This window comes from Aulonocara stuartgranti (genome assembly GCF_965226115.1).
Source record: "Aulonocara stuartgranti genome assembly, chromosome: 13".
NCBI classification, from domain to species: domain Eukaryota; kingdom Metazoa; phylum Chordata; class Actinopteri; order Cichliformes; family Cichlidae; genus Aulonocara; species Aulonocara stuartgranti.
In genome coordinates, this window is record NC_138949.1 from 35,283,359 (window position 1) to 35,304,271 (window position 20,913).

At 39.9% G+C, this 20,913-nt stretch overlaps 1 protein-coding gene across 1 annotated transcript; it reads left to right on the forward strand.

Moving 5' to 3' along the window:
• Nucleotides 1–7,602: 7,602 nt before the first annotated feature.
• On the forward strand, nt 7,603–20,441 carry LOC309721053 (uncharacterized protein). Its single transcript, XM_082558392.1, has 6 exons — nt 7,603–7,681; nt 12,379–12,488; nt 14,099–14,186; nt 14,293–14,401; nt 14,498–14,673; nt 15,095–20,441. Exons 3-6 carry the CDS (start codon nt 14,121–14,123, stop codon nt 20,054–20,056), a joined length of 5,313 nt encoding a protein of 1,770 aa, XP_082414518.1. The 5' UTR covers nt 7,603–7,681; nt 12,379–12,488; nt 14,099–14,120; the 3' UTR covers nt 20,057–20,441.
• Nucleotides 20,442–20,913: the final 472 nt, after the last annotated feature.

The window sequence follows — 20,913 nt, forward strand, 5'->3', positions numbered from 1 at the left end:
GTTGCAAATAGAAATTTCCAGTTAACTCTGTCAAATGCTTTTTCTGCGTCTAAAGAGAATATTGTAGTTTCTAGGTTTTTACTGTATGAGTAGTCTATCAAATTAAGTAATCTACGTGTATTTGTTGATGAGTGCCGACCTTTTATGAAACCAGTTTGGTCAGGATGAATTAAGAGGGGGGTTATTTTCTCCAGTCTCTTTGAGAGAGCTTTGCAGATTATTTTAAGGTCTACGTTTATAAGGGATATTGGACGATAGCTTGAGGGATATACAGGGTCTTTGCCTGGTTTTAGCAGGAGATTAATGTTTGCAGAATTCATATTTGATGGAAGTCTGCCCTTTTCTTTGATTTCCAACAACGTTCTGTAGAAAACTGGTGCTAGAATCGACCAGAATTCTTTGTAGAATTCTGCAGGAAAGCCGTCTGGACCTGGAGCCTTATTATTGTGCATACTTATCAGGGCTTCCTGGAGTTCACCTGGTGTCAGTGGTGAATCCAGTGCCACTGTTTGAGTGTCTAATATGTTGTCCAAAAACTGATCAATTTCCTTTTTAGACGGGTTTATTTGTGGTGAATACAACGTTTTATAGAAATCCCTGAAAATGTTGTTTATTTGTTTTCTTCTTTCTTGTTATGGGATGGTAAATGGTAAATGGACTGATTCTTATATAGCACTTTTCTACTCTCACGGAGTACTCAAAGCGCTCTATACAACATGCCTCATTCACCCAATCAGCTTGTTATGGGATGAGAAAGAAACTATTTTACCTCTCATCACAGCTTTCCCTGCTTCCCATAGAACAGATGCTGATGTTCTGGGAGTGTCATTATAGTCAAAATATAGAGTCCATTCTTTTTTAAAATATTTAATAAAGTCTTCATCTTTAAGCAGTGAACAACTGAGATAATCCATCCACAATAAGAGGTTAGTCATTCATATACTGCAACAACATGGGAATAGAGCAGCTGTGAGAGGATTCAACATTAATGAATCAATGATACGGAAGTGGAGGAAGCGTAGTTTTTGGCTTTCTCCATATTTCACCGTACACCGTTTATACCACCCACCCCTAATCTCACCCTGGGTCAACACATCTGAATCACATGATGAGTTCATTACCAGGCCTTTGGAGAACTTCACGACATGTTGAGGAGGTCATGTAACCATTTGAATCAGCTGTGTTGGATCAAGGACACGTCTAAAACCTGCTGGACACCGGCCCTCGAGTCCTGGAGTTGCCCACCCCTGCTGCAGTGTCATTGAAATGCAACATTATTTGACCTCTGATCCTAGAAAACGTTCTAACATGAATGTGCAAAGCTGTGAATCTTACTGCCAACATCAAAAGTTTTGATGGTCAAAGCTGAGGAAACATTTACAGTCCAGAGATCTTTCTGAATTAATGTCCATATTGAAACATTTGGAAACCTCTAACATGACCTTTTCTGGGTATGCTGTTGCATTCAAGACATTTAGCTAGTTGTGTTGTGACAGTAAAGCCTGCTGAGTAAAGGATATGGAATGTTTTTGTCCTTTTTAACATTCATTATAACTGATGTCACTGGCTCTTGCATTGCATAAAAGTATCCACTGTAGCTTTTTTGAAGACATTTTGTGTATCCTGTGTGTCACACGTGTAAATCTGAAACAGTAAGAACTAAAATGTGTCCGCTCTGAACAAAAGTATGTGAGAATGCAGTGCCACCACATTCCCCTTCAAACACATGACATGTGCAGAAACGATCAGCACTACAAAGTTGATTCCTGATCAATCACAGAAGAATAAATGCTCCATTATATTATCTTTACTGTTTACATGCTATACACACGTGTCCTGGGCCTGTTGTGAAGTTTCAGCTGTTTGGCAAACACAGGCAAAAAGCACAGAGCAGATCAAATGTGGACTCATTACCAACAGTGACAAAAAGCTAGAACTGATTTACAAGAAAAGACAGTTACACTGACCACATTTACATCTTGTCTATCCTCTATATTATTAGTATACATCATTCATATCATACCATATGAGCCTAATGGAACATTTCACAGCTCCTCTCTGCACACCTACACTTTGATCACTATCATGCAAATCTGTGAATCCCACACTGGTAATGGCACACACTAACAATGATACAGGCTACTATATAGCCCACTTTAATGCTTCTTTTAGGTGCCTTCCAGTCACACGTTCCATTTATTGGCGATGCTGCATATTTTCCAATACACGACTTCTACTGTATATTATGGATGTGCTCGCATATCCAGTAATAACCACATAAAGCTCTTGGTGTTTAGGCCTCTATTAGACATACCTAGCATATTTTGGTCATGCCATACTGGAGTCTTGGTCCTGGAGCAGATGTAGCCTTGGTGGAGAGCTTTATTGCCATTGTTACACCTGACTGGGAAATTCTGAAAAGCGTGCTTCTAATGTAAGAGTTAAAGACGCAACACTGTTTCCAACTTGTAGTGACTCTTAGTCTGGAAGGAAGTCTTCTCACCACCGAGTCACCACATCCTCACAGCCGGGGGAGGGGGGGGTCCTATGTCAGTCACTTTAATTTCGCCTGGTGTTATATTTCCACTGTGTACATTCAAATCGGACGTATGATAAATTCGAAATGCACAGGGGTCGTGCCATTTCCAAAAACCACTCCTCACCTGTTCTTTCTGCTCCTGTGTTTGTTTGAGCGTATAACTGTGAATGATGTACTTCAGTTTTCCTCCTGCGTGGTAGTTTTGCCAAAGGCACTCGTGTTGTGAGGCGTTCATGTAGCTACAGTTTTGTAGTGTCTATAGTGGAATTCTGATGCATCGCTTTTTGGGGGGGTTTTCACACATCTTTATTAATAACTGCCCAAGTTTTTCAGAGGTGTTTCCCTGTGGCTGTCAGTTTAGTCTGATTCCTGTAACAGTCATTTCAGCGTACCGTATTCTAATTCTAATTCTGATTTAACTTGAGGTCTTTTGGATAATATCAAACCCAGACTAGTACTTTGACTCCCAGTTAAGTAGACAACCTGAACAATCCTCTAGATTTGTTCTATATTCAAGTACAACAGCATAGTTTACATAGGCTCTGATGAGGTTGGGCTCTGCTTAACATGAAATATGTAACCCTTGACACACTTTTGTAATTTGAATGAATGAGGCTATGTTTGTGTTCCTTTCAGTACTAGCTCAGAGCAGTGTCTAATGCTCAGTTTCTTCCACATACTCCACATGCCTTCCTCACTATGGCTACAACTTAGCAGATAACATAGTTAGGCAGTAACCAGAATTACAATGTCCATGTACCTATCCACATGCACAAAGCAATCCTGTGCTGCAAAGCCTACAATACATCACCCGACGTAATACCAGTACTGCTATAACAGTGCAGGAGGTGTGTGTGTGTGTGTGTGTATACACGTGCACATGCACAAACATCCTGCTCAACAACGCTCCACAGGTATTCATTAAACGGCACAAGTTCCAACCTGAAGTAAAGGCAGTGAATGTAACATGAATCGAAGACCAGTGTGTGTTCTTCCTCCATTTCCCAGATTCTAGAAAAATCATCCCCCAGCTAACAGACATGTATAAACAACACCCCCCTCATCTGCGCACCTGCACCCTCAACACCTGCATACTTGCTATATACTGTCACCTTTTGCTCGTTTGACTGGAAATCCAAACAAATATGTTCTTGTTTTTTGGGAAATCCATTACTGACTATGTATTTCTTTCATTTCTAAAAACCACAAAACCGCTGCTCCTTCAGAAGCCTCCATCATGCATATGGACAGATATTAATGCCAGTGGCAGATATGGGACTGGTACATCAAGGCAAGGCAAGGCAAGTTTATTTGTATAGCACAATTCACCAACAAGGTGATTCAAAGTGCTTTACAGAGACATTAGAAACAAAAACAAATAAAAAGCATGATTTAAAATTGATTAAAACAAGCAAACAAACAAACAAACAAACAAACAAACAAACAAACAAACAAACAAACAAACAAACAAAACAGTATATAAAATCAAAACAGATAAAATCAGAACAGATAAAATCAGAACAGATAAAATCAGAACAGTAGATAAAATCAGTAGTTAAATGTAAGTTTTGAAATTTAAGCTTAAAGTGTGGATTTGGTGCTTTATTCAAATGCAGCTGAGAACAGGTGAGTCTTCAACCTGGATTTAAATAAACTGAGTGTTTCAGCTGATCTGAGGCTTTCTGGGAGTTTATTCCAGATATAAGGAGCATAAAAGCTGAATGCAGCTTCTCCGTGTCTGGTTCTGACTCTGGGAACTGATAAAAGACCGGATCCAGATGACCTGAGGGATCTGGAAGGTTCATACTGGGTTAGGAGGTCACTGATGTATTTTGGTCCTAAACCATTCAGAGCTTTATAGACCAGCATCAGGACTTTAAAGTCTATCCTCTGACGGACAGGCAGCCAGTGTAAAGACCTCAGAGCTGGACTGATGTGGTCCACTTTCTTGGTCTTAGTGAGGACTCGAGCAGCAGAGTTCTGAATGAGCTGTAGTTGTCTGACTGATTTTTTAGGTAGACCTGTAAAGATGCTGTTACAGTAATCAAGCCTACTAAAGATGAATGCATGGACTAGTTTTTCCAGGTCCTGTTGAGACATCAGATCTTTTATCCTTGAAATATTCTTGAGGTGATAGTAAGCTGACTTTGTTATTGTCTTAATGTGTTTTTCTAAGTTTAGGTCTGCATCCATCACTACACCCAAATTTCTCTCCTGGTTTGTGGTTTTTAGATGTATAGATTGAAGTTCTCTGGTGACCTGTAATCGTTTTTCTTTGGCGCCAAAGACTATTACCTCAGTTTGTTTTTGTTCAACTGGAGAAAATTGTGGCACAACCAGTCATTAATTTCCTCGATGCATTTACCAAGAGCCTGTACAGGGCCTCGGTCTCCTGGTGACATTGTGATATATATTTGTGTGTCATCTGCATAGCTGTGGTAGTTTATTTTGTTGTTGTTTATAATCTGTGCCAGTGGGAGCATGTAGATGTTAAACAGAAGGGGTCCCAAGATGGAACCTTGGGGAACTCCACATGTGATACTTGTCTGCTCAGATGTGAAGTTACCTATTGATACAAAGTATTTCCTGTTTTCTAAGTATGTTTTGAACCAGTTTAGTACAGTTCCTGAAAGACCTGCCCAGTTCTCCAGTCGTTTGAGTAATATGTTGTGGTCAACTGTATCAAATGCTGCACTGAGATCCAGTAAAACTAGGACTGACATTTTTCCACTGTCTGTATTCAGACATATGTCATTAAACACTTTGGTCAGAGCGGTTTCAGTGCTGTGGTTCTGTCTAAAACCTGACTGGAAGGCATCGTAGCAATTATTCTGTTTTAAGAAGTAACTGAGCTGTTGAGAAACTGCTTTTTCAATGATCTTACTTAAAAACGGGAGATTTGAGATCGGCCTGTAGTTGTTCATTTGTGTCTTGTCAAGATTGTCCTTTTTCAGTATAGGTTTGATTACAGCAGTTTTTAGTGGTTCTGGAAACACACCTGATAATAAAGAAAAGTTGACGATCTGTAACAGGTCTGACTCTAAAGTCTTTGAGACCTTTTTGAAAAAACTTGTTGGCAGGACATCTAAGCAGCAGGAGGAGGAGTTCAGCTGACCTAAGATGTCCTCCAGGTCTTTGCTGTTAATAGGTTGAAACTGTTTCATGGTGTTTAAACAGATTTTTGGTGGACACAGTACATATCCTGGATCTGCTGTTGATGTACCAATTGCTTGTCGAATCTTTTGGATTTTGTCTGTGAAGAATTTGGCAAAGTCATTGCAGGCCATGGTCGAATGAAGTTCAGCTGCCACTGACACAGGAGGGTTTGTTAGCCTGTCAACTGTAGAAAATAAGACCCGAGCATTATGGCTGTTTTTAGTGATGATGTCAGAGAAGTAGGACCTCCTTGCATTCCTCAGTTGTAAATTATAATTGTGAAGTTTCTCTTTATAAATGTCATAATGAACCTGGAGGTTTGTTTTTCTCCATCTGCGCTCAGCTTTCCTACACTCTCTTTTTTCATTTTTCACCAGTGTGGAGTTTCTCCATGGAGACTTTTTCCTTCCAGAGATAACCTTCACCTTAATGGGAGCAATAGTGTCCATTACATTTAACATGTTAGCATTGAAGCTATTGACGAGCTCATTGACTGACCCTCTGGGCAGGTCAGGTGTTAATGGGAAGACCTGGTTAAAAATTGCACTACTGTGTTCAGTTATACACCGTTTTGTGATCACTGTTGTTGATATATTTGTGTGGGCTGAGATTTTACTTTCAAAGAAAACACAGTAATGATCAGACACGCCCACATCAGACACAGTAACGTTTGAAATGCTCAGGCCTTTGGAGATCAGTAGGTCAAGAGTGTGTCCTCTATTATGTGTGGCCTCTGTTACATGCTGAGTCAGCCCAAAGTTGCCCAGAGTGTTACTCAGGTCTTTAGTCCCTTTGTCCTGAGGGTTGTCCACATGAATGTTAAAATCCCCAACAATAATTACACAGTCAAAATCAACACAGATCACAGACAGCAGTTCACTGAGGTCATTAAAAAAGTCTGTGCAGTATTTGGGAGGCCTGTAAACATTAAGAAACACAACTTTGGATGGGGCCTTCAGCTGTAAAGCCACATATTCAAAAGACTGAAAACTTCCAGGAGATAGCTGCTTACATTGAAATGATTCATTAAATAAGACAGCAACCCCCCCTCCTCTCCTGCTCACCCTGACCTCACTGATAAAACTGTAGTTAGGAGGGGTCGTCTCGATGAGAACAGCTACACTGTTACTTTGGTCCAACCAAGTTTCAGTTAAAAACATAAAATCAAGGCTGTGCTCAGTGATTAAATCATTAATTAAAAATGTTTTCCCAGCTAAAGATCTAACGTTTAATAAAGCCAACTTAAGTGTTTTAGAGGTATTACTTGTCCCCTCGTGTTTGGGAGCAGTCTGTGGCACACAAGGTATGTTTACTATGAATTTCTAGTAAAGTGCTTCATATGGAGCTGTCCAACTGAGAGCAATCATTGTGACACATTGTGTAAAAGAGTTTAGAGATTGAAGTAAAGATGATTTAATGCCATTTTAATTCCTTTATATTCTTCTCTGAACCTTATCTTTAAACTTTCTTTGTGATTAAATTAAACTTGAATGAAAAAGATGAAATACAAAGGACACCAGCCCTCACACACAGCAATAACATTATCTTGGCACAGGGCTGACTTGACACGGGCGCGGTTGTGATAAGGTGAATGTAGCACATTCATGAATCAGACATTATCCAGATAACATATGTAGAAATAGATGCAGAACAAATAAAAAGGCAGAATTTTCTCACAGCTGTCTCTTGAAATGGGTGTGAATGTTACTGATTTGTTACAATTGAGTGATCCAATATTTAAAAATGGCTATTTGAAGTTTTGAATGTTGTCTTTTATACATTCCTCAGTTCCTGTTCTGGTAAATGTTTTACTCTCTTTTTTAACCCCTTTTTGTGTACTTCCTGTTTTATTTTGACATTTTGATTCCCAGTGCTGTTTCCTTTGTTTTTACTTCTCATGCCCATTAGTCTGACTGAATTCAGCTGTTCCAAATCATTGTTTGATGGTGTTGGAGTTTCCTGTTGTGCTGCATGCACGTCGCAAGTGTAAGTCAAAATAGGTTTTTCTCTGTTTATCAAACTAGTGTTGATTTAGCCGTCAGTAATTTTCTCCTTTAAGATTTTAATTATATATTCAAAGCCAAAACAAATGAAAATACAAGTTTGAACACATATGGCTTACAGCCTGGTGCCTTATTCTGAACTCCTCTTAAAAAACAAACCAAACAAACATATTTTGAGTCAGTAGTCACCTTTCTTTTGAAATACATAGGATGCTAAGATTGTTTTTTATAAGTGATACTTTGATGTAACAGACAGGTTTTGTTAGTCCAAATGACCATCCTTTCCTTAAGTAGGTCGGATGAGCTGATCTGAGTATTTTATGAACTCGGATCAACTCAAAACAGCCATCTCCAGGTTTTTCAGGGAATTGTCAAAAAACCATATATAGTCTATAGCGAGCAATCATATGTTGTTAATGTCTGGGAGAATGTGCAGACTGCTTTGAGCTACAGTAACTCAATAACCCCTCGTTGCAACAAAGGTATGCAGAAGAGCATCTCTGAATGTCCAAAACATTGAAACTTGAAGTAGATGGACTGTTGCAGCAGTTAACCACAGTAAACTGAGGCTCCAGTTGGCGCTGGCTCACCAACATTGGACAGTGGAACTATAGGAAAATGTTGCCTGGTCTGATGAGTTTTGATTTTTGGATCAGAATTTAGTGAAAACAACATGAAAAGATCCGTCCTGTCTTGTATGAGTGGTTCAGACTGGTGCTGTCACAATGTAGGGGATGTTTGCTTGGCACGTTTTGGCCTCTGAATACCAACTGAACACTGTTTAGATGTCACAGCCTACATGGTTATTGTTGCTGACCACATTTATCCCTGTGAGACCACAGTCTTCCAGAAGCATAACAAACCATGTCACAAAACTCGAATCAACTCAAATTGGCTTCCTGAACTTGACGGTGGACGTGCAACTGTGCTGCTATGGTGGCAGTACGAACCAAAATCTGAAAGGAATATTTCTAGTACTTTGTCAGATCTACGCCATGAGAAGGGCAAGCAAAGAATGTAGGATTTCTAAAGGACAAAGGGGTTCCAACCCAGTATTAACAAGGTCTACATGAGTAAATGTGTAATTAAAAGGTAGATCATTACAATGACTGATGGATATAAAAATAATATGTACATTATGAAGTGCATACCCAAACCTTTGGCCCTGTATCCTTTCTCGTGCATATGGCAAAAATTGAAAGTTATTTCATTAAAAAAGACTCGTCATGCTCTGTAACAGGATATTTTAGATATCAACAGCCACAAATGGAAAGTCGTAAAACTTATCTTAAGTCCTGGAAACTAGCTCAGAGATTTTTGATTAGTGACTGTATATCAGGGATATCCAGCTCCAGGTCTCGAGTGCCGGTGTCCTGCAGGTTTTAGATCTCGCCCTGGGTCAGCACATCTGAATCACATGATTAGTTCATTAGCAGGCCTCTGGAGAACTTCAGGTCATTTAGCCATTTAAATCAGCGGTTCAGGACACAGCACTCGAGGCCTTGAGTTGCCTGTTGTATACAGTGTGGATTTAGTTCCTCAAAACGTAAATACAGAGTAGCGATGAAGTGATTCATCTCGCCTCAGAGTCAAGAGCCTCTAGGGCTGTGATGACGAAAACTTAACCTACACATTTGTTTCCATTTAAGGTTGGTGTGGTCATACAAATGAAAATAGGACTCACACAGACATACATGCCCACATAGATGTAAGTGGAGGATGATTTTTGTAACACATTCTGCTGCTTGAGTGATGTGTTCAGCGAAGGTGCCGCAGCCACATTTACCACAACTGCTGTTTTGAAGTTTGCCCCTTGTGCGAGTGCCTCAGTTTGACATACTGTCTCGCAGTATTCGAGATGCTGTTTGGGCACTGAGCCCTATAGCAATTATTATAAACCAGGAGAAAGGACAGATCTTCTGAATCAACTGTAATCTGTATTAATGGGTATCTGCATTAGAATTTGTCAGCAGGAGGCTGAAGTTAGGTACCAGATGCTTCTTGCTTCATTTGCATTTGTAGTAAAAGTTTTGCTGATCAGTAATGTCTGAATGACTCTAAACGGTCTTTGTGGACAGCAAGAGAAACATATTGATGACTGCACATGAAACAGCAAGTTTTGGTATACATAGACTCTTTATTTACCCTGAAGGAAATTTACATCCATTATCCAGATATCCACCAGCTACAGTGGCAGCCACTAGAGATTTTAATGCTCCAATAATGCTCTGTGGCATGTTGTCACACTGCTGAAGTCTGTCTAAGTTAAGGTTTAGCAGAAAATTGCAATCTATACTTTTTATACTCAGGAATTGTCCCTCACTTCTGGTTGATTTTTATTTCACTGTTAGAAACGTAAGGTTGGTTTATCACCTTCAGAAATATTCCAGGGGTGTTTCTCTCAGATGGAGCTGAAGATGGAGCTCTGCTTGGCCCTTGTGTGATCAATGATCTCTCTCACTTAAAGAAATAGACACAGTAAAATCGTAATACATGAAGTGACTCCTCCTGTTTCTTGGGAATTCAAGTTTCTGTTGATCTGTGTTTTGCTATCATTTTACATTGACAACACCCTTCTGAGTGTCTCTTCTACACAGTCATCACATTGTATTAACTGGTCACATGGGTTGGGTAGTGACTTGCTGCACAGTCGGGTACGGCTTTTCAGGTGACATTCTCTGCAGAATAGCTAAAATGCTTTGCGGGAAAATGCCACTCCAGTTCGTCATCATTATAAGTTGTTCTCCGAAAATGTCTGACAGAATTGTTTCAACACCTAAACAAAGTGGCACCTTATTAGTATGGCAGGCCCATGACACACAAGGCAGACTCACAGTCGGTCAGCCGACAAGTTATTGAGGCAGTAAAATCAGCAGTGGAAGTGTGGGGGTGTTGCACAGCACAGGCCAACTGTCAGCCAAAAAAAGGTTTCAGAGAAAGTCTGTAACTGAGCTCCAAGAGGAGCAGTGTCATACTGGGCTGTGTGCTGAAGGTTGTTGTTGCAGACTTTTGTTAAATTTGATTGCAAATAATTTATATTATGTTTGTCCATTGTGTTATGTTGTAATGCAAAAACGACATTCTCATTATAAAGTAGTGTTTCCAGTTAATACTTGTACAGCTGCTGTTATTGTGTATATATTTATTTATATTTCTTCATACATTCTTATATAGTTCTATATTGTGTATTTTGTTGTACAGTTATTTTATTTTCAACTTTAATTTATATATTTTATCTTATTCTCCCAGTTAAATTTACCCTTCATTCTAATTTGTGTTGTACAGTTATTTCATTTTTAACCTTAATTTATATTTTATTCCTTCCTAGTTAAATTTACCCTTTTTAATTTTTCATATTTATTTCCTATCTTATTCATAGCCTTTTCCTTTTTTGTTCTCTTTAGGTCACGAGCAGTTGTCCAAGCATTTCACTACATATCGTACTGTGTATGACTGTGTACGTGACAAATAAAATTTGAATTTGATTTATTTTAGTGAATGGTCAAGACTAAACATTATTTCAATGTTGTATTTGTTGGAGGGCTTTGATGTCTACATGCTCTCAGAATATGTTTAAATTATGAATATGAAAAGTCCTGCGTTGAACCTAATTTCATGTTTAAGAAAGTGTCCGACATAATTCTTTGGATGCTGCAAACTGAGCGTGCAGCTTTTAGCCTTACACGCTCAAGTGCTTTACAAACTATTTAGGAAGCTAGCTATCAGTTAGCTTAGCACAAACACTGGAAATATTTGGACTCATGGTTTGCTTAGTTTTTACTGTTGAGTTCACTGACACTGAAGCGTGTGCACTCTTGCTGCTAGAGGTTGACTTGTAGCCCATTTGACAATCATTAGCTGTAAAGCAAAATGCCAATTGTGTGACTTTGAAGCCCGTGAAGCCATTAACAAGTGTTTCTTTGTGGAGCTGGCATGCTTTCCCTGTGCCTGTGGGGGTTTTCTCTGGGCCTTCTTCCTACACACCAAACACATACATGCTAGGTTTTTGATTCTAAATTGACCATGGATGTGGAGTAGACAAAGTGCTTGGAAGTATACAAAATACAGCTCTTTATGAAGGTATGGTCAAATGTGGTCGAGGACTAAAGCACTTTGAGAGGTTGGTGCAACTGGGGGGAAATGGATGTTTTTAAACACAAGAACATTTATATCTGTTTCAGTTTTTACAGGCTTTTAATCCTGCTGTCCTAGCACCTCATCAGGTCATTGTGCTGTGAAAATTGGATTACAAGCTTGAAACATAATCACGTTTACTTCTTCTTCTTGTTAAATTTCAGTGTACTAAATATGTACAAGTATACCAAAATGAATAAAAATGAGTGCAGCATTAAATATGGCAGTTTTTAAGGAATGTAGATAATCAGGAGTCTTAACTACCAAACAACTGTTTAAAAAAATAGACACTGAGGCAAAATGAAGTGTAAGCAAGTGTTGCTGCTTGTTTGTACCTTTGTGGACCTGGTTAGTCCTGTTGATAAGGAGTGGTGTTTCTCACTCATACATCTTTCTCTTGTGCTTTCTAGTCAGGTTTCGGCTGCCTAAAGGCCTAGTCTGAAGTTAAGGTGTGTGGGGGTGTGTGTCTGTGTGTGCGGATTTGTTGCAAGGGGGCTCCAAAAGAGGCGGTCCTGATGCTGCCTAACCTGTTTGCCTGCATTATAGGTATTCAACTGGCAGCTTCACCTCGTCCTGCCCACAGAGCAGCAGTGATACACTGAAGAGGAGACATCTGGCCCTAGGCTTTCCTAAGGAGACGGTGTCTTTGGCACACGGTAAGTCCATCAAATCTCAGTTTGGTTGTTATGGCACAATCTATGATTGGAATAAATTGGAGGAGATTTGATAAAAAAAAATACCTTAATGTTTATTCATTTCAAAATCTAAAAATTGCATTTCAGTAAAATGTACATTGTAGTTGGTATAGGTTCATCTCTGTACTTCACATCAGTTACATTTATGTTTTCATTCGAGTACTGAGACTGACCCCCGTCCTCTCACAGACTTGGGTGGAAAGTCTGAATTAATACTGAAGCCATTTAAGGATGAGGCGTTTGCTTATGTTTTGCCTCTGGTGTCATTGATTTTTTTTTAAATTGTTGTACTTGTATGTCAGCACCAAACTGCAGAGTTTGTCTAGCGTAAAGATTTTAAAACAGGTTGACCACAACTGTGGGCATGCCAGACTCTGCTGTCACTGGGCTCACACCCTGTTTGATTGAAGTTGTTTCTCAAAACGTTGCCACCCTGGATACACCTATTAACGGCAATGCAATTAGTTTTTTAAGAAGTGTCTTGTGACTTCACTGCCTTTCCTGTTTGTTGCTCATCGCTGGTTTGGGGAACCATAAGGTAGAGCCTAAAACCACTGCCCAGTTTCCTTGCAAGTCAAGAATGCCTGAAACAGCATCGTTGAGCATATGACTACAGTTTTCTGAGCTCTCACTGAAGAATTAGATTTATCTACTGTCATCTGGTTATTACCTGGTGAGTAGTTTCTATATTTAAAGAAAGAGAACTCCTGGGATGGACTGTGTTATTACCAGTGGGTGTTGGCCAATAATAATCAATTAGCAGTTAGTTTTGTAAGTATTGTTTTGTTTTTTTTTCATAAGTCCTGTTTGTTTCAATTTGAGTGACTGTTTTTACCACATCTGATTTCTTTTTTGAGTTGAATTTAAAAGCATGGTGTTGACGATCGTCTGACTCTTAGCTCTGCTGGACAGTATAAACCTGATGAAGCAGACGCTCTTGAGTTTAGGGTTTTTATCACAGCATGTCTAAAACCTGCTCCCTCATTTTCTATTCGACACTGCTGCAAGTGAATTACGTTAGTGTTTATATGCGAATGTGTTGAGGTGTGGTCGAATCCAGTGTGTGTCAGTCAGAATGCATCCAAACCAACTGGTTTAGATGCCTACATACACCTTAACAAACCTGGCAAAGGCTTTAGATTCCTGAAGTGTGAGACAATGTGGTTTGTGGGCGTCAGAGTTTCTCTGTCAGTTCAGAATCAGGAAAAAATAAATAAAAGTACCAGCTCTTCTTTAAAGAAACAAAACGCGTTTCACTTGTGTGTCTTCATGTGGATAGTATTATCAGGTATTACAAAAATGTTATTGCACGGGTAGAAACAGTGACACACTATTTTTTAGCTGCACCTACAGTATACCTAAACCAGTGTTTTTATTAATAAGCTGAAAGCTGCATGTTGCTGCATTGTTTGTGATGAGAGATCAGAAAGAGTACAGCTTTTAGAAAAAATGAAATGATCTGATTTTACTTTTACCTACAAAAACGACATTCAGCATTGCTTCCCTGCATCTTACTTAGTCGGTGTCAGCTTTAAGTAAAAGCTCCCTCTGCTTTCTTTTGTGTTTCACAGATAATATTGCTGTAGTTCCCACATGAGGCGTTCGCTTGAATTGTCATATGAATTCTGTGATGTGGATGTGCATGTAATAGAAATAATGGTAAGTATAACAATGTTAGACATACAGTGGCTGACAATCATACACAAAAATGTAAACATTGCCTGATGTAAAAATCTCACACTGTGTATTCTAACCACTGTCAAAGGACCAGGACAGCAAGAGTGCAAGCTTCTCAGAAAGCCTCGTGCTGGATAACGCTGAGAAAGGAGTTGTTGTTGCAGGAATCAAAGACAACACAATCTCTCCAAAAAGTGGTAAGATAAACATTTCAGATTCATTTTTGTTAGTTTTGAAAATTCAATAAGCACTAATAGAAAAAAAGAATGTGACATTATTTCTGCTCCTTTCAGGAGAAAGGTTTGTTGCAGCAACAATACAACTTGGTAAACTTGAGAAAAACGATGTGGAGAAAATCTTGAAGGTGCTGGAGCCGTACGAAAGCAGCATAAATCTTCTGACAGAGAAGGACTTGAACCCCGGTGTTGACCTTGGCTCTTTGGGAGTAGGTCTCAAAGATTCGGCAGCGGTAAGCATCAAGCTGTGGGGAACATTTGGTTTATGTTATTATAGGAAACACCATAAAATCTGTTTTTATTTATACATTTTTAAACCTTTTTGTGTATGAGAACTGTTGAAATATTGACTTTCAGTATTTCAATAAACTGTCAAATCACAATATATCTGAAAAGATATCCAGTTAGACATTAAATCCTTTTTCTAAAAACTGCATATGTGAAGCCTAAAATCCCCTACGTAGTTTTGTGAGGTGGTGGTGATTTACTTAATCTAGTCCATCCTATTCGTCCATGACATCTTCTATTTCCCATTTCTACCCCCACCTTGCTGCAGTGCAGATGAACTGGACATGATTTGTGCTGCTCAGAATACAATTTTGGTTAATAGTCATAAAGTTAGTGCTTTAATTTTGTTTTTTTAATTACCAACAGATATTACAGAAGGATCTATCGCTGGATGCATCAGCTCAGGGACCAACCGTTTCCCTTGATGGCCTGAATGGAAAGCTTAATGATGCACAACGGTTGGGGGTAAAAATAAGTGAACCGACTCTTAATGGAGACCTTCCCAGTCTTAGCCTAAATAAGCCATCAACTGATGCTGGTGCCACATTTAAAATGCCCTCCGCAGGGCTTACAATGCCAGACATAAAATCAGATTCAAGTGGAACCCTAGAAGTACCTGATATCAGTGTCTCAGCTCCCAATCTTAACACTCCCATTGCAACACTAGACATCAACAAACCAGAAGTCGAAGGCAAAATGAAACACAAGGCCCCGAAATTCACAATGCCACACTTCAATCTACCTGATCTTGATGCACCAAAAGCAGACATTGATGTCTCTGGTGATCCAGGTCTTCCTTCAGTCAGTGGAAGTATGGAGAGACCAGACCTCAACCTGTCAGCTCCAAAGTTAGATTTGAAAAGTAATGATTTGGAGCTGAATGGGCCAAAAGTGGATTTGAATAGTCCTGATGTAAATGTAAAGGCCCCAGATGCTAATATTGAGGCACCCTCAGGGAAAATCAAGTGGCCCCATCTAAAATGGAAAAGTCAAAAACCCAAAGGACCAGATGCTGACCTGTCCACACCTAATGCCAGCATTTCCACACCAAAGATTGATGGTGATCTAAGTACCCCAGATGTGAATGTTGGCTCAGCTCAAGCTGATATTAAAGGCCCTGATCTAGATGTTCAAACCCCAGATCTTAACGTTGATGCCCCTTCTGGTAAGATCAACTGGCCTCACCTGAAATGGAAGAAGCCCAAACTTGAAGGATCAAAAGCAGACTTGGACATGGATGCAGACCTAAAGAAACCTGATTTAAGTCTTTCAGCTCCAAAGATTGAGGGTGACATTAATGTACCAAATGCTGAGCTGAGTCTTCCAGAAACAGAGCTAAAGGCCCCGGGTGTAGATGTTCATGCCCCAGACGCTGACATTGATGCTCCTTCAGGAAAAATTAACTGGCCTCATCTAAAGTGGAAAAAATCCAAACTTAATGGGCCAAAAGCTGATATGGACCTCAATGCAGATTTAAGCCCACCAGATGCTTCAGTTCCAAAAATTGATGGGGAGATTAGTACACCTGACGTGAGCCTCAATTTACCCAAAGCTGACGTTGATATCAAAGCACCAGATGCTGACATAAATCCACCGTCTGGCAAAATCAAGTTCCCAACACTGAGAAAACCTAAATTCTTGGTTTCTGGGCCAAAGGTGAAAGCTCCAGATGTTGATGTTGATGCTGATGTGAAAGCACCTGACCTCAGTCTGTCTGCTGAAGCACCTGATGCTGATCTGAATTTACCAAAAGCTGACCTTGATATCAAAGCACCAGATGCTGACATAAACCCACCTTCTGGCAAAATCAAGTTCCCAACACTGAAAAAACCTAAATTCTTGGTTTCTGGGCCAAAGGTGAAAACCCCAGATGTTGATGCTGATGTGAAAGCACCTAACCTCAGTCTGTCTGCTGAAGCACCTGATGGTGATCTGAATTTACCAAAAGCCGATGTTGAAGCACCAAATGTAGACATTGAATCTCCATCTGGAAAGATCAAATTACCAACTATGAAAAAGCCAAAATGGTCAATCTCGGGTCCTAAGGTTAATGGTCCAGATGTTAATGCTGATGTGAAGGCACCTGACCTCAGTCTGTCTGCTGAAGCACCTGATGCTGATCTGAATTTACCAAAAGCTGACCTTGATATCAAAGCACCAGATGCTGACATAAACCCACCTTCTGGCAAAATCAAGTTCCCAACACTGAAAAAACCTAAATTCTTGGTTTCTGGGCCAAAGGTGAAAACCCCAGATGTTGATGCTGATGCTGATGTGAAAGCACCTGACCTCAGTCTGTCTGCTGAAGCACCTGATGGTGATCTGAATTTACCAAAAGCCGATGTTGAAGCACCAAATGTAGACATTGAATCTCCATCTGGAAAGATAAAGTTGCCCACTATGAAAAAGCCAAAATGGTCAATCTCGGGTCCTAAGGTTAATGGTCCAGATGTTGATGCTGATGTGAAAGCACCTGACCTCAGTCTGTCTGCCGAAGCACCTGACCTCAGTCTGTCTGCTGAAGCACCTGATGCTGATCTGAACTTACCAAAAGCTGACCTTGATATCAAAGCACCAGATGCTGACATAAACCCACCGTCTGGCAAAATCAAGTTCCCTACACTGAAAACACCTAAATTCTTGGTTTCTGGGCCAAAGTTGAAAACCCCAGATGTTGATGCTGATGTGAAAGCACCTGACCTCAGTCTGTCTGCTGAAGCACCTGATGGTGATCTGAATTTACCAAAAGCCGATGTTGAAGCACCAAATGTAGACATTGAATCTCCATCTGGAAAGATCAAATTGCCCACTATGAAAAAGCCAAAATGGTCAATCTCGGGTCCTAAGGTTAATGGTCCAGATGTTGATTTAGATGCTGGTGTTTCAACCCCTGACTTGAATCTCTCAGCTCCAAATATGGATGGTGAGATAAATGCACCAGATGTGGATCTAAATTTACCAAAAGCTGAACTGGAAGCCCCCAAATTTGATGTAGAATCTCCAGATGTTGACATTGAAGCCCCATCTGGAAAATTCAAATGGTTCCAATTCAAGAAACCCAAATTTGGCACACTGAAAGGTCCAAAGGCTGATATTGACTCTAATGTGACGATACCAGAGGTGGACCTCAAAAAGGCTGATGCAGAAATAAGTGCACCAGATGTTAATCTTTCTGCATCAAATATTGACGCCAATATCAGTGGCCCAGACCTTAACCTTGGTGGTCCAGATCTTGATGCACCTGATGCAAAGGTGAAGTTTCCCAAATTTAAATTTCCCAAACTCAAAGGATCACAAGTCCAGGGTCCCAGTGTGGATGCTGATTTAAAAACACCTCATATTGATGCAAGTCTTGATACACCAAAAGCTGAAGTGAATGCACCTAGTGCAAACCTCAGAGCGGAACCTCTCTCCTTGTCTGCACCAAAAGTTAATGGTGGTCTTGATGCGCCAGATCTTGACGTAAATTTACCGAAAGCTGATCTAAAAGGCCCCAGTGTAGACATTCAAGCTCCAGAGGCTGATGCCCATGCAGGAAAAATCAAGCTTCCCCAAATAAAATGGCCAAAGTTTGGCACATCGGCGCCAAAAGTGAAAGGACCAAATCTTGATGTTGATGCTGATCTACAACGTCCAGATCTAGGTCTGTCTGTTCCTGATGTAAATGCAAAGTTACCCAGTGCAGACTTGACAGCACCCAATGTTGAACTAAAAGCATCAGACTTGAGTCTCTCAGCCCCCAAACTTGAGGGAGACATTGGTACTCCAGGCATTGATGCTGGTCTTAAAACTGGTATTGATCTTTCTGCACCAAAAGTTAATGGTGGTCTTGATGCGCCAGATCTTGACGTAAATTTACCGAAAGCTGATCTAAAAGGCCCCAGTGTAGACATTCAAGCTCCAGAGGCTGATGCCCATGCAGGAAAAATCAAGCTTCCCCAAATAAAATGGCCAAAGTTTGGCACATCGGCGCCAAAAGTGAAAGGACCAAATCTTGATGTTGATGCTGATCTACAACGTCCAGATCTAGGTCTGTCTGTTCCTGATGTAAATGCAAAGTTACCCAGTGCAGACTTGACAGCACCCAATGTTGAACTAAAAGCATCAGACTTGAGTCTCTCAGCCCCCAAACTTGAGGGAGACATTGGTACTCCAGGCATTGATGCTGGTCTCAAAACTGGTATTGATCCCAACGTGAATGTTGGTTTGCCTGAAACTGATATCAAGGCACCCAGTCTACATCTGCCAAAAGCTGACCTCCAGTCATCTGATCTCAGCTTGAAAACACCAAATGTCAACCTTTATCCACCCAAAATTGGTGGTAGTCTCTCAGCACCAAACATAGACACGGGTATGCCAAAAATTGAAGTAGAAGCACCCGATGCCAATGTGAAATCTCCAGGTTTGGATGTCAACCTGCCAGAAGCAGACCTCAAAGATTCCAATATCCACTTGAAAACTCCAGATCTGGATTTGAATACCCACCTTGGTGACTTTAAAATGCCACATTACAATCATCCAAAACTTGATCTTTCAAGTCCTGAAGTAGAAGCTCCCAGTATTAATCCCACAGTTGAGGCTGGAATTAAGGTACCTGGAGTCAGCACAGATATGCCTACAACAGATGCACACATCTCTGTTCCTGCAGTAGATTTGAATGCACCAAATGTAGGTGATATTAAAGGACCTGATGTAGATGTGAAAGCTCCAGATGTAGATGCAAGTCTTGAGAAGCCCAAGATGCCACATTTCAAGATCCCAAAGTTTAGTCTTTTTGGATCTAAAGCAAAATCTCCTGAGACTAATGCCAGTGCAGATCTTGAGGGGAGTGGCTCTGACTCTGATGTGGTGGAGGTGGAGGTTCCTGTATTCAAGTTCCACAGACTGCCCCAAATCAACATTGATGGCATTGGAGGAATTACTGAAGCACTGAGCTCAATAAAATCTGACTTGGAGGAGAAGGATTTTGTTTTCAGTAAAGGAATCCGCTTGCCAGTAGTGAATGCAACAGCAAAAGGAGGAGAAAAGATTGACATTTTGGAGAGATTGAAAATCGCAAGAGAAAAGGCGTCCTCAGTGAATGTGTCGCCAACAGAAGAGAAAACTGATATTGACCTACAACACACTGGCGCAGGTCTTGATGCTAATACATCTACAGGTGCAGGAGATGCGTCTTTGGTCAGAGGAGGCACTTTCAAAGTAGACAAACCAGAGTCTACGCTGGGGCTGACCGTACCTGATATTTCTACATCAGATGAAAATGACAAATATTCACTGAGCCTTTCTAATATGCTTGGCCTTAATGTCAAGGATTCTGATGCCAACTGATCGTTCAAAGGTTGGCCTGATAAATGAAGCTCCAGTCCATAAATGTATGAATACATGCAGCGTAACTGATTTTCATGTTTTAGTTTGTGACATAAGAGAGACTAGCTGTAACTAATCCATCCATCTTGTTGTAGTTTTAATAATAATTAGCATAGAGTTCAGTTGTTGATACAATCTATGTATATTTTCCTGTTATTTATAAGCTTTTTCTAAATGTTAATTTGAAATTACTTTACTTTCAGTATTGCTTGTGATCACCATAAACTTTGTCTAGCAAGTGCTTTACTAAATATTTTAAAGGATAAATGAATTGTGTGAATGTGTTACTCTTCGTTCAATAAATCATTACAATGTCCAAAATAAAAATGTCCAGTAATTAAAGCCAGAGATGGTCTGTAATTGTTGAAACATCCCTCCATACAAGTGATTTAACCCACGGTCCATTCCTTCATACCACTTGATATGATGAGTATAAAATTCTAACAACCTCATTACATTACATATAGGTAAATACAATGATTACTAAAATATGTGATACTCACGGACTTGAGGCTCTTGTATCAGGTTATGGAACACACCTTTGAGATTGTTCTGATATTGCAATTCAATATTTGAAAACAACAAAAACATTGACAAGTTTTTTTTTACATGTTTATTTCATACTGATAAAACAAAAGCTCTTAAAAATACTTTGCATGCTTTTTAGTTTACAGGTTATTTTCTTTGGGTAATTTTACAAAAGGTGTTTGACTCCAATAAACTAATGTTTATAACATGGCTCTACTTTCAGCTTTATGCTAATGTTTAGTATTCAAAAAGTTATGAAGGGGATCCTGTTAACATGGGCTCATGTTCCC

Excerpts from the sequence above, each read along its gene's own strand:
- LOC309721053 (XM_082558392.1), top strand. The coding sequence starts at position 14,121 with ATGAGGCGTTCGCTTGAATTGTCATATGAATTCTGTGATGTGGATGTG. Across the intron at positions 14,187-14,292 it reads TGCATGTAATAGAAATAATG|GACCAGGACAGCAAGAGTGC; the intron begins GTAAGTATAACA and ends CCACTGTCAAAG. Across the intron at positions 14,674-15,094 it reads GTCTCAAAGATTCGGCAGCG|ATATTACAGAAGGATCTATC; the intron begins GTAAGCATCAAG and ends AATTACCAACAG.